General features: G+C 34.7%; 1 protein-coding gene across 2 annotated transcripts in view; it reads right to left on the reverse strand.

Moving 5' to 3' along the window:
• RASA1 (RAS p21 protein activator 1) overlaps positions 1–14,586 on the reverse strand; it is a 107,127-nt gene that overhangs the window by 32,241 nt on the left and 60,300 nt on the right. For both annotated transcript variants that reach the window (XM_081826610.1, XM_006727807.3), the window contains exons 6-9: positions 14,371–14,402; positions 11,393–11,445; positions 9,241–9,391; positions 4,721–4,799 (exon numbers count right to left, since the gene is read on the reverse strand). In XM_081826610.1, coding sequence (XP_081682736.1) covers positions 4,721–4,799; positions 9,241–9,391; positions 11,393–11,445; positions 14,371–14,402 — 315 coding nt within the window. The remainder of the gene's footprint in view (positions 1–4,720; positions 4,800–9,240; positions 9,392–11,392; positions 11,446–14,370; positions 14,403–14,586) is intronic.

The following is a 14,586-nucleotide window of genomic DNA, read 5'->3' on the forward strand; positions in this document are numbered from 1 at the left end:
AATACGTATGGTGTTTCTATCTAGTCAGTCATTTAATAGCAAGGATGCAATCACGCAGTATTTTGCGACAAGAATCTAGACTGTTCCTGTTCTGCTAAAAAGAAATAAGGGTTCTTTATATTTTTATGTTTGTGCACCCAAGATTTACTTAATATGATTTGTAAGTGGACAAAAGGTACTTTGTATCCAAAGGTTGTAGAAGGAAACATAATGTAGAAATTTTAAAATTCACCATATTTATCACTGTAACTGATGTTTAAAAATCTAAACAGAAAAATATTTTACCCTTATGGAGCAAAGAAGACTGTACTCTCCCAACAAAATTATAAGCCTCCAAGTTTTCAAAATTATTCCACTTGATAATTCAAGTACCTGAACTAAAAGCAAGAATCATAAACTAAAACCCAGTAGAGAGATATTTACATCTGGAATCAGTACTGGATTCTGCCAGTGAAAGTGTGGGAAGAATAACCAGAGTAATTATGCAGCAAGAATTAATTAGAGATGTATCTGAAATCTGGAATTAGGATTTACAAGACGGATTATGTTCCAGGTCCATGCATGACAGTGGATTAACAACTGCTTATTTCAAGCCTTTATAACCAAGGAAATATGGAAAAACATTTCAGTTTGCTATGTTTAAATTCTTATTACATCTTCTAATAACCTTTTTTGGACTATACCTTTATTCCTACTTCTAAGAATTATTCATAAAATGACTTAAAAATAAAAAATTTAAAAGGATACACTGGACCCAGATGATAAATAGCGATGACTACTCTCCTGGTTATATAGATTTGTACTTATCAGTCTTTTATTTCAAAAATGATAATATTTAGGGGCACCTGGGTAGCTCGGTCAGTTAAGCGTCTGCCTTCAGCTCAGGTCATAATCCCAGGATCCTGGGATGGAGCCCCGCATTGGGCTCCCTGCTCAGCAGGGAGTCTGCCTCTCCCTTTCCATCTGCCTTCCCCCAGCTCATGCTCTCTCTCACTCTCTCTCGCTCTCAAATAAATAAAATCTTTAAAAATAATAATAATAATGATAATATTTAGTATTGGCTACAGAATGAGGCATATTTGCAGTTTGTACTTTAAGACATAACTACACTAATATTTGGATTTAAATATCTAATTTCAGGATGATCTCCATAACTCTTTTCTAAATTATATTAGGGTAGGGACTGATATACTTATCTACAACTTCCAAAGGATTCCAACATATTAGAAGACACTATGGCCAAGGACGGAACTTAACTTTCCAAACTCCAGTAATCACTGGATGACAAAGGGAAGGCTTTAGGGCCTACTCTCTACACAGTTCTGGAGAAGTCTTAAATGTTCCTGTACATTTAATTCAATAAATGTTTGTTGAGTGCCAGGGTCTGTTCTAGTTCTTGAGATACATCAGTGAACAAATCCAAGATCCTTATCCTCAAAGAACTTACATTCTAATGAGGGAAGGATAATAAACATAATACATAAATCATACTATATGTTAAGAAATGGTAAGTGCTTTACAGGGTAGAGCAAGTAGCAGTATTAAATGAGGTGTATGGGTCAATCTCATTGTGAAGCTAATTTTTGAGCAAAAGAAGATAATGGGACACGTGGCTATTTAAGAAAAAAACCATTTTGGGCAGAGTCAATAGCTAAAGCAAAGATCCTAAAGTAGGAGAGAGACTGGCATATTTTAAAAAACAGCAGAGAAGCCAGTATGAGTGGAGACAAGTGAGAGAGAAGGATGGTAGAAAGAGAGGAGTTCAGAGGACCAAAGAGATGAGATCTATGGTCTGAAAGGTCATTGTAAGGACTTTGGCTTTCACTCTGAAGGAAATGTAGAACAGGTGCAAGTATTAAAGAGAGGAGTGAAATGATCTGACTCACATTTTAAACGGATCCCTCTGGCTGTTGTGCAGTGTTAAGGGGCAAAGGTGGAAACAGGGAGACCAAAGTCAGAGTCTAACAGTGGTCATGTGGTACATTTATTTGGAAGGCAGTCAGCATGATGTTCCTGACAGTATGGATACAAAGCATAGGAGAGAAAGAAGAGTCAAGGATGACTCAATGCTCTAAGTCATTACCCTCTCCAATCTCAATTTCCCTATCGTATAGCAGCGACCTCATCAAGTTGTGGAAAATTAAATAAACTAGTAAGAACTGTGTCTAAAACACAGTGCTTAAAAAGTGTTGCCTATTTTATTATGGGCTGCATTGTTTCAAAAGGCTCCTTCTCTTCTAACGTCTGTCTCCAGACGTGTTAGCTCCACAACGTAAACAGAGCTACCTAGGACTGCTCTTTCCATTCCAGCATCTTACTCTGAATGGGGGTATGCACCTCAGGGGGAGTGAGCTAATCAGTTTTTCCATTAATAAAAGGTTATTATTACACTTTCTGTTCTGTAATAGAATCCTGCTGGGAAGGATAGGTAAGTATTATGATTCCCAAACTTCTACAATAGCCTACTTTTTTACTCCAGGTCCTAATTAACAGACGTCAAATAGCATTTAATGGTTTTTATGGAGTAATCAAATTGCTTTGTAATTGGCATCAGTTATTTCTGAAGTATTCAAAGCATTAATTGGCACTTTTGCAAATGACAACAATTGGGGTTTGTTGAATTATGAAACTGCAACATGGGAGTGCGGCAGATTATATATTTGAAGTAATTCTTAAAACAACCTTATAACTTAAGTATGAAAGTTTTAATGTAAAATAATAGTTATTGTGCTAAAGAGTTTTTATTCTAAAAAGTAAATTTTTCTAAAAAAATTTAAAAAATTCTAAGCACAATTTCAAGATGTATGGCTTAACTTGTAGACAAATAAAATCTGTAGACTTCTGAAACAAAACCATCATTAACTCTACTAGTCAATGTGAATTAGAATTCAGGATATAGCGGTGGGACACAGTGGCAGAATCTGGAGGTAAAGGCACCTCTGGCCCCTAATAAAAAGACCCTGAGCAGTGCTTCTAAAAAACATGTACCAAACTATGTGATTAAAAGAAAAAAAAAGGGAGGGAGGGCGCCTGGGTGGCTCAGTCGTTAAGCGTCTGCCTTCGGCTCAGGTCATGATCTCGGGGTCCTGGGATCGAGCCTCATATCGGGCTCCCTGCTCAACAGGGAGTCTGTTTCTCCCTCTCCCTCTGGCTGCCACTCCCCCGGCTTGTGTTCTCCCCCCACCCCCGTCAAATTTAATAAATAAAATCTTTTAAAAAAAAAAGTTCGTTTTACTATGGGGTAGAATAGTGAACAGTGTCTGCCAGAGCTGCCAACAAAAGCGGGACATCAGGGCTGACTACGGTTATCAGGAAGGTGTCAAGGAGAAAGTGAAACTTGAGATGGATCTTACACTAGCAGTGCTTAGACAGGACTAGAGGAAGGGATGGACACGGAGACAGCAACAAGCACAATGAGATTAAGACACATTAGTGATAACACAGAAGGGGTGAAGTAGGTGCTTCCTACTGGAGAGTGGTCGTTCATTCAGTAACACTGATGCTACTCTAGGCACTGAGAACACAACACAACACCCCTGCTCTCGTGGACCACACGTTCCACCAGAAAAGTGTGAGGAAATGAAGCTATATTAAGTGTGACAAGATGATGACGATTCTTGAATTGATATTAAGCATCAGAATAATGATACCCCACCTCAGCAACTGCAATGAATAGCAGGTACAACCATCTGAAACTAACTTGTTAGGAGGATGAAAATCTGTGGAATAGAGACTTAACCAGTCACTGTGGAAGTTTGGATGGGCACCCAAAAACCCTTCTTTATGTCCCTGGAGTATCAATACCTCCATTTTCCACATAGAAAATTCTTTTTTTTTTTTTTAAAGATTTTATTTATTTATTCATGAGAGACAGAGAGAGGGGCCGAGGGAGAAGCAGGCTCCCAAGGAGCAGGGAGCCCGATGCGGGGCTCGATCCCAGGACCCTGAGATCATGACCTGAGCCGAAGGCAGACGCCCAACCACCTGAGCCACCCAGGCGCCCAGAAAATTCTTAATCACTCTTTTGAAATACCTGTTGCCTAACCTCTGCTACAAACTTTGCCCACCAGTCTTCAGAAAGTATACGAAATACACAAACTAAGCAATACCCTATGCATTAAGCAGCTAATATTCAGCAGGCCCTCTTGTTCAAGACCAATCTCTCCTCTTACGCTGTGGATTTTAGCCACTCTTGCCTTCCCTAGGACCTTGTACACCAGGTACTGCCACTACCCCATCTCACCCACCACTGTCACTCTCCTCACTACTAGCGGCTTTATGCAGAGTATACAGACACGCACAAAACTCTCTCACCATAAACCTATAGCCAAAGAAACAGTGAAAAAGTTTAAACCCCTCTTAGCCTGTATCTTCTTTTAGATTTCATTTTTATTTTATTTACCAAGCTCACCTATGTAAGCCCAGCTGTGATATATTCTTGCTGTCTCCACTTTTGCCTCCAACAAGCTCATTCCTTGACCCAATATAACATGGCTTCTGTCCCACCACTGCTTCTATTCTCAAAAAGCCACAAAGGCTAGAATCAACATAAATAAAAACTAAGTGTTTCTCTTACAATTTACTTTCTAAAAGAATCTGAATAACGGCAGTTTTAAATTTTATCCAATTTTAAATGCATGAATGTGTGCATAAAACATACCACCAAAAATGCATTTCAAAATAAAATGCTTATTACTGCGAAAAGAAAAACAACACTGACCTGCATTGGTACAGGTTCCTTAAGATAATACCCTTCAACAATCTGTTCTTTTCGATAGTGATCTATGATGTCCCCAATGCTGTTAAAATAAAAATTACTAACATTGACATAATTTGTCTTATAAAAAAATGCAGATCTTGAAAATACACAAAGACCCTGTTAGCAAGGATTATGTATTTGCAAGTGTTTTCAAAAGCATATAACCCCAATACATCAATATATATGATTATAATAGTCACATTATTTTAGAAAAGCAAGAATTCATTTACAGGTCAGAATACTGGAGTCAGAGATCCCAATTTTGCATACACATACTCAAAGAGTTAGTATAAGTAAGGAAAGAATAAAAGTCTACCTTTTTTTTTTTTTTTAAAGAGTGTTTCTGAGGAATTGAGAAAGAACTGATAGAGAAATGGCATTTATATAGCAAGTTCAGGTAGATTTTAAGAATTTTTATCATCAAAACACACATTCTGCTTTCAAACAATCAGATGAAGTTAGATAATAAAACACATTAACAGCAAGTAAAAGCAGAAACAAACAGGAGACCAGGAGCTAATTTTACATGTAGGATTATCGCTACCCCAGGGAAAGCTTTGATGAATTAGATAAATAATGCTATAAAATGTCTTACTATCTGGGAAATTTTACTAAAATGAAATTAAAATGACATTATATATTTTAACAATTATGCCATTTGGCATGGCATAATGAGTTTTCCAATATAAAAGTGTATCTGTATAATCGGTAGGCCATTTTATTGTCCTGAATATTTAAATCCTACACTTTTAAACTTCCCTTTAATATACTGGAGGAATGGCTATTTTAGGGACAGATAGGAAACATTTCTCAAAACAGATCTTGTTTAACCTTCCACTTGATTTTTTCCACAGTTCTTCTATTGATGGAACTGAAGTATATGTTTTATTCTTTAGAGATACATATGTGTATATATACATATGCACACCCCTCTCTCCAAAGATACACAGACATACATACATATATATGTCTCCAAAGATAAAATGTCTTTGCTATACTACGAAATTAATTTAAAGCAAATATAATGTTAAAAATAGCAAAACAGAAGACTTGAAAAGATAAATGAAAATAAGTATGAATGGATATGAACTAAATACCAGAGGCAGCATTTTACACAAGGGGGGGGGCGCAAAATGAGACAAGTAAAAAGGTATTCACATTAAAAAAGACAAGGAGGGTTGTAAGTGTTTAAAGGAAAAATGTAATACCACATATAAATCCAAAAATGTTAAAAGAAAATCGGAAAAGAAGACATTTGACGACAGATACCATCACAGAGATAACTGTGTGTTTCAAAGCAAAAGGCATTAAATCTATAAAAAACAATAAATATCAAAGGTTTCTGACTCAGTAACTGTAAAATGCAACTGATCCAGTGGAGCATCTCAGCATTACAATATAATTCTTGTCCATGAGCTGAAAGAATAGGATACTGTTGTGGAATACAGTTCAGACTGCCCAAGAGCAAATTTAAAAGCATGTGACAACCAATCAGATATATTTTTACCAATGAGCTGGACTTTCAAGATGTTTTTTTAAAAAAATTACTTTAGTTCATATTGTACCCAGATATACCTAAAGAAACAGTCAAGGGAGATACAACAACCCAGAATTTCCTAGGCATTCCATGAAAGTTTTAAATACAAAATCAGATAGATTACATCTCAGAAAACTAAAACATGTCCACTATACATCTGTGAAATAAACGTGAGTTTCTAGAGATACTATATCCGATACTTTCATTTTAGTAATATACTTAATAAATAAAACCATGTCTCTCCTTGAACGTTCAAGCTCCTAGATAAATGTTAGTAATCTTCAAGGTCTGACCAAAATCCTTCCTCCCTCTCCCTTCTCATCACTACCTCAACTGCTCTCTTTCCACTGAGTCTCCTGTATCTATGTGTACAGCCCTGAACTCATCACAGTCAGCCAACCATCTGTTCTCATAGACTTGTACCTCATATATCTTTTTCTTTAATGTATATGCACGGGGTCTGTACAATATATTTCAAAATAAGTTAGTTAATAAATGTTTGCTGAATTATACTTGCCGTTAAATGCTTCTCCTGCTTTTCTAAAAGTTTTAATATAGGAATGTTAAAGTTATGTCTCAACAAAGCAATTTCTAAATGAAACACACTTAAGTACTACCTCTCTTTACCAAAAGACTAATGTAGAATTAATGGGGAGAAAAGACAGTACAGTGTGGCTCTGTTACATAGATTTATTGAATAATCCAACTTAACACTTACATATCTAAACAGTAAGTGTTAATCACAAAGGTGTATGTTTTTAAGTTCATTTATTTTTTCTTAGTAATCTCTACACCCAACGTGAGGCTTGAACTCACAACTCTGAGACAAAGAGTCGCATGCTCTTCTTAACTGAGTCAGCCAAACACCCCACAAAGGTTTATCTTCTAAGATTTACTTTATTATTGACACTAATGCTGTAATGGAATATATTTCCATGCTGAAATATATATTTCCAAACAACTGTAAAACTGCCTTTTTCCAGGCATCAGATTTACATAATTCTAGCTTTCTTTGGAAAAAATTTTTAACATAATACTAGAAACAACAATACTCCTGAACTTTATCAAATGATCTATAAAAAAAAAAAAAATTGTGGGTGGGGGAGCACCTGCGTGACTCAGTTGGTTAAGCATCAGACTCTTGGTTTCAGCTCAGATTATGATCTCATGGGTCATGAGATCAAGCCCCACATTGGGCATCACACTCGGCGGGGAGTCTGCTTGAAAGAGTCGCTCCCTCTGCCCCTCCCCCAACTCACACTTGCTCTCTCTCTAAAATAAATAAATGTCTTTTTTAAAAAAAGAAAAAAATTGGGGGGAATGATCACAGCCCACTAAATTAACATGCACTTAAAATTTTTTAAGTCTTCATTTTATAAGCAGACTAATAATTTTGCAATAATTTAGAAAGAAATATACTTCAAATACTTATTTCTTCCTGCTTCATTCTGGTCTTTATCAATAAAAAAGTCAACCTTTATATATTTTACCGACTGCTTCCATTTTGTAGGAAGAATTTTCATCTTGCAGAATGTATATCATAAGGAAGTTTAAGTCAGTAAACAAACTTCTCCGAAAATAAATCTATGTAAATTATTTTATCTTTAAAAGTTTCCAGATAGACATTTATCAATTCAGCTAAGAATATATGTTTTCAATTTACAGTTTTATATATTCCAAGTCCCTAGAAAACTAGAAAATGGGAAAAAGTAATTTACCTTCATAAAGAGCTCAAATTGCAGCTAGCTAGATTTTCAGTGAGGATGTCTAGATTGGGCTATTAATGTAGAAACCACTCAAGCAGCTTTTCTGAAATATGACATGTGCAAAAGGATCCAAATGTCTAGACTCACATCTTCCACTTGATGTCTCATAACTGTTCATGGGCCTTCTGGCAAGCAATTACAACTTGGTTTTTTTCTTTCATTTTCTAAGGTAAACCAGTTGCTGGACCTCTATGCCCTCAAAAGTCAAGCTGGAATTAAGAGAAATTCTAAACGGGATGGCAAATACTGCTGTGGTATTTAAGGGATTAAATTAGGCAAATGCCATCATTTTAGTTTATGAAAGCCTCCAAAAGAGGAAGACAATGCCACTCTTAGAGTTATCTAGTATGGGAAATTCTTTACATTTGGGGGAAAAAATGAAAGATTTCTTTCTAATATACAGGAAGAAAAAAAAAAGCTGAGATTCTATCATATGGTTTCTCTATTAGCTTATTTTTCTGCTCCAGTGACTAAGTTCATTTTGAGCTTTGGGATAAGCAACAAGTTTACTATAATTTTTAAAATGAGAAGTAGGAACCAATAATTACAAATAAGAAATATCAACTTGAGAACAACCCAGTTACATGGGAAACATTTGTAATAAGTCTCTGTTTACTCTTTAAGAACTTTTTCTTCCTATTAAAATGTCTTGGGGTGCCTGGGTGCCTCAGGAGGTTAAGCATCTGGCTTCGACTCAGGTCATGATCCCAGGGTCCTGGGATTGAGCCCTGCATCGGCTCCCCGCTCTCCCTCTGCCTACTGCTCTCCCTGCTTATACTCTCTGTCAAATAAATAAATAAAATCTTGAAAAAAAAATAAATAAAATAAAATGTCTCACTAATAAAATAACATAATATATTTTCTTTTTCTTAAAACAAATGTTTTGCTATCCTATAGTTAAGGACTTAGCAAATTTGCTATAAACAGTCTGCATATAATCAACAAACATATAAATTATCTTGGAAGAAAACGAATTATAAGTTATTAACTTATATTCATGTTTGACACTATCTGAAGAATCCTTGGACATGACTACTACTAAATTATATTAAAGGCCTTATAATTTTAAATACTAAAAAGTCAGGCACTTTTATACAATTTTGAATCTGATGTACGTTATTGAAATTTCAACTATTTTTGCCAAAAGTAAAAGGTAACTAAAATTTCTCACAACTCACCTGTTATAATATCGGCCTCCCATCATAAACTGATTGTTTGGTGTTGGACATATTTTAAATCGCTGAATATTTTCATTGGTCCGAAAGTAAAGTGAATAGTCACCAGGAGTATTATCTGAGGGCCTCACAAGAAAACTGCATACTTGGCCAACTGTAAAAATTAAGCTGTTAGTTTTATTTCCTAATTATCAAATAAAAAATAGTGTTAAGTAACCTAATTATAAAGTACATTTAAAAATCATAAACATATGTAAATTTTCACCAGGAACTTATCTTATAATAAAAACAATTTTAATACATCTTTATGCTTTCTAGTTTATGAGTCACAACCACTCATGATGTTGCATGTGTGTATTACATAAAAATAAGTCTGCAGCAGTGATTTCTGGTTAATAATGTCTCTACCTGTCATGACTTCGGAAGAATAACCTAACCACAGGTATAGAGGACACTGGCTAAAATGGGTACATTCTATTTGTAAATCCTCTTAATAAGAAGAGTTGAAAAAAGTTAAAGTAAATTTTGTTTAGGCATACTCTACATTTAATCAATGCTTCTCATTAAACATTAAAAAGTAATAACTGTAATAAAAGAGTACCAATGCTTACAAAGGTAGATTCAAAAATGAAATATGTGTGTACCTTATCAAAATCAATACATGTACACCACCTTTCATTTAATAGGTAAGTACCTGGAAAGTCATATAGAAACAAATTATCATATATTAAATGTTTTCACACTAATTTTAGAGAAGGCTTTTTGATATCTTCAATTGGCAGTGACTCTTAACACCAAAATGGTTTGTTTTTCCTCTTCCTTAAGTCCTAATGACATAGAAAAGATCAGAACTTGACTGCTTTTAGGAAAACACACTGATGTGTACTTTTCAGGGGAGAAAATCACCAGATTCTTCAAAGAGCACATGACCCAAAGAAAATAAAAAGTAACATAGAGAAATTAAGTTTGGCCCCTTTCAACTTGAAATGCATTAAACAAGAATGAGTGCCTCAAGTATTTGGTGGTCCAAGTTCAAAAATATAAACTTCTATTCATAATTCAGTAAATTCACTAAAATAAATATTTTGGTCCCACCCTCAAAGCTGATAGCATGTCATTTTGGTTGAGCATCTGGTCTCTATTACTACCATTTGCATCATGATGTTCCTTATTTTTAACCTACTTAGTCTACATGCTCACAATAAAATTGAACACTTCTAAAACTCCCTTAAATCTTTCAAAAGAGCCAAGTATTTATTACATTAAACTCCAATGCCTACAGTTCGAAACAGTAATTCAGAAAACATCTTTAATAATCAGTAGTTTACTCACCATATACAAAAACTATCAAACACTGGTTGTTTTTAAAGAACTAAGATTTCTACATTACAGATTATGTCTTAAACTTGTGTCAAATCCTTATTATGTATGGTTTACGAAAAAGATATTTAGTAGTTAAATTAATTCTGTCTTAAATGTTACGATAAATGATGACAGGATGGTTTTTAGTTTAAATAATAAACCCACAATACAAGTCAATTTTTACTTTGCGTATCTCTATAAAAACTTTTAAAAAATGTTAAAATGAATATATTTTAAATAAGGCCCAATTCTATAATTTCACAAGTGCACAAAGATAAATGCTAGAACATTTCCTGCATCCGAACAGCAAAAAAATAAAAACTACACAATATTATTCTAAATATCGATAATAAATTATGGCTTTTATATAACAGAAGCTTATGGTCATTCAAAAGAATGAAAACTTATATAAGCAGATATAGAATGATCTCCCAAAATATATCCTAACATGAAAAAAGCATGTTGCATGTTCCTATGAGTGTGCGTGTGTAGGGGTATGTTTAGGGGCAAGGAAGGGAGATAACACAGACACTGAAAACTTATAAAAATACAGGAAAACAACTCAAATCTGGTGCTGCTTGCAGGGAAGAGAATAGGACTGGGACAGAAAGAAACACACTTCACTGAATTTTATACTGCATGTATGTGTTCAACTAAAAAACACCAGATAACAAATATAGCAGTTTCTCTGTGGTATGCAAGAATTTACAGTATGTTTAAATATCAAATGAGTGCTAAAGGCAAATGGATGATAAATGGTCTGTTTTTAAATAAAGAGTGAATATACAAGTACCTGTCATTAGTAAATTATAAGCTTCTTGTTTGGAAATTTTCCCATGGAACCATCTTAAAAAGAGAACAAATTAAATATGTAAATCTGAAGTCCTTTTTGCTGTTATACAATCAAAACTAAACAACCAGCACAAGTTTAATTCAAGCTGATATAATGAAATAAAAGCAAATACAATTGATCAAATTATCTCATTCCTTTTACATTTATGTTATTGTGCTTTGTAAACATACATAATTTCAACAAAATATAGAAAAATAAGGGACTGATATGAACTATAACTTCCATATTAATTAACAATACAAAGGCAGTAATGATTTTAATTCTGATAATGAGAAACTGTTACATGTTTACACCATAGCTAGTGTTCTCTTTTCTTTGTATTAGGAGGGAAGGGTAGTACAGGTAGAGCCCACTACAGAATTATCCAGAAAAAAAAAGTAAATGAATTCTCCTCACATTACTCTCAAAATGAAATTTCCCTATAATAGGAGGTAAATTCTCTCTTGAAAGAAAATGGAATGGCTGATTAATACTTTCCTTAAAGTCAGAAAGTAAGACTGAGTGATGACAGAGTAGGTATCAGCATCAAGGACTGAAATAAAATGACTTAGCATTCCTAATTCTATTTGAGCTAATGCCATAACAAATTAGATGGCTAGAGTATTTCAGTTTCTGTATACTTAAAATAAGCATTTAGAAATTATAAATGGCATTATAGTCAAGATCCACTGCATTTAATAAAGTATTTAAATTTTACCTTAGAATAAAATGACACACCTGATTTTAAAAACTATTAGTAATTAAATTTCTTAAAATCTCCTCTCATTTACCTGAAGGACAATTACCTATCTTGCTGATTAACACCTCTTAATACCAGCCTGACAACTCCAGATCATCCCTCCATCACTTTGCCACAAATTCTTGGGATCTACTCTATTAGTTTTGATAGTGGCTTAAAAACAACTTGGAAAGTAAAAGTACTACAAGACTAAAACAAAACAAAACAAAAAGCAAGACCCATCCATACACCGCCTACAAGAGACTCACTTCAGACCTAAAGACACATGCAGACTGAAAGTGAAGGGACAAAAAAACATTTACCAGGCAAACGGAAGTGAAAAGAAAGCTGGGGTAGCAGTACTTATATCAGACAAAATAGGCTTTAAAAACAAAGACTGTGACAAGAGAAAAGAAGGACATTATAAAATGATAAAAGGAACAATCCAACAAGAGGATATAACAATTACAAATATCTATGCACCCAACATGGGAGCACCTAAATACAGAGAGCAGCTATTAACAGACATAAAGGAAGAAATTGACAAGGAATACAGTAACAGTAGGAGACAAACATCCCACTTACATCAATGGATGGATCATCCAGATAAAAAAAATCCAACAAGGAAAAAGTGGTTTTGAATGACACATTACACTAGATGGAACAGATATATATACAGAACACTGCACCCCAAAACAATGAATACATATTCTTTTCAAGGGCACACCTTATTTAGAATTTGTAATCTGATGTAGGTAGTGGGAAGACTTCACACTAATACAATCAACAAGGTACGGTCTCACTCATGGAGCCTATTTTACAGTTACACAGCTACATAGAACAATAAGGAAAACGAACTCAGAAAACATCTCATATGTTCCACCTGAGGAAGGGTGGGGAACTAAACAAGGTTTACTGAGAGTATTCAGCTTCACGTTTTTGTGTTCTAACGGTTAGAAAACAGAATAAGCAACCACTTGAGAGGCAAGTTGCTTCCATTCGTAAATTCTGACAGGATGGTAAGAAAAAAATGTTCCAGTGAAAAGAGATCAAAAGATGAAGAGTTTCTATTAAAATCATAAGTAAAATAGAATTGGGATTGAGAGTTAACATCTTCAGAAGAAAATTCATATACAAATAATTGGGGGGCGGGGGGGCCTGGGTGGCTCAGTCGTTAAGCGTCTGCCTTCGGCTCAGGTCATGATCTCAGGGTCCTGGGATCAAGCCCCGCATCGGGCTCCCTGCTCAGCAGAAAATCTGCTTCTCCCTTTCTCTCTCCCTCTGCCTCTCCCCACTGCTTGTGCTCTCTCTCTCTCAAATGACCAAATTAAAAAAAAACAAACAAATGAGGGATGAGCAGGACACTAAAAAAGATCTCCAAGGACAAAAACAAAATTAGAGTAAATTTCCCATAGGAGATTATTGCTAACAGCTAACATTTCTGAAATATGAGAAGACTGTGGCAAATAAAACATACAGTAATACCTGGTCTTTGAATTAGCCCTTACAAGATACTTAAAATCAGCATGAAAAGATTACGAAAAGAAGGGCCTTGCAGAATCTTGTAAATATGGTAAAGAACCCTGTTGGGGCGCCTGGGTGGCTCAGTTGGTTAAGCGTCTGCCTTCAGCTCAGGTCATGATCCCAGGGTCCTGGGATCCAGCCCTACAGCTTCTCCCTTTCCCTCTGTCTGCTGCTCCTCCTGCTTATGCTCTCTCTCTCTCTGTCAAATGAATAAATAAAATCTTTAGAAAAAAAAAAGAACCCTGATGTTGGAGAAAAGTTGTCTCTCTCTCTCTCTCACACATACACAACCACCCCAAACAAAAAAACTGAAACACAACATATCTAAAAGATGTTGGTTACAAAAACAAGAAATGCTATAAATGTATCAGTAGGAAAGTAAAGAAAAATATGAGGAATCATGACATTCATACTGTTAATGTTCATAGAAAAACCTTTAGTTTAGTGATAGAAGAGTTTCATATAAATAAAAGACACCTTCATTATTTAAAAATAAGACTATCATTAGATCCTAAAGAAAATATTAACATATCAGTTCCTGAGCAAATAAAAACAATTCTTAGGACAGCCCCAAAAGTAGCAGTTTTCTTTTAAAATAAATTTTGGCCTAAGTTTTCCAATTTGTAGGTTTATAAACGTATTTTCTTTTTCCTTTTAGTAATTAACACAAACTCACATTTTGCCTTCATGTGGATCTTCTTCCCGGCCCTAAAGGGTAAGACATTAAGACAGTATTTTATATAATTTTAACTACTAATCTATTTTTATTAAAATTAATAAAAATCACATCTTCAAACACATCTCTGCCCTGTCCCTCATATTTACTTATGCATATACAAGAAAAGATGTATCAGTTCAAGAAACGTCTTCCTAAAACTCTCTCCCTTACTGT

This window comes from Leptonychotes weddellii, chromosome 7 (genome assembly GCF_054177405.1).
Source record: "Leptonychotes weddellii isolate Sample4059 chromosome 7, ASM5417740v2, whole genome shotgun sequence".
Lineage (NCBI taxonomy): Eukaryota > Metazoa > Chordata > Mammalia > Carnivora > Phocidae > Leptonychotes > Leptonychotes weddellii.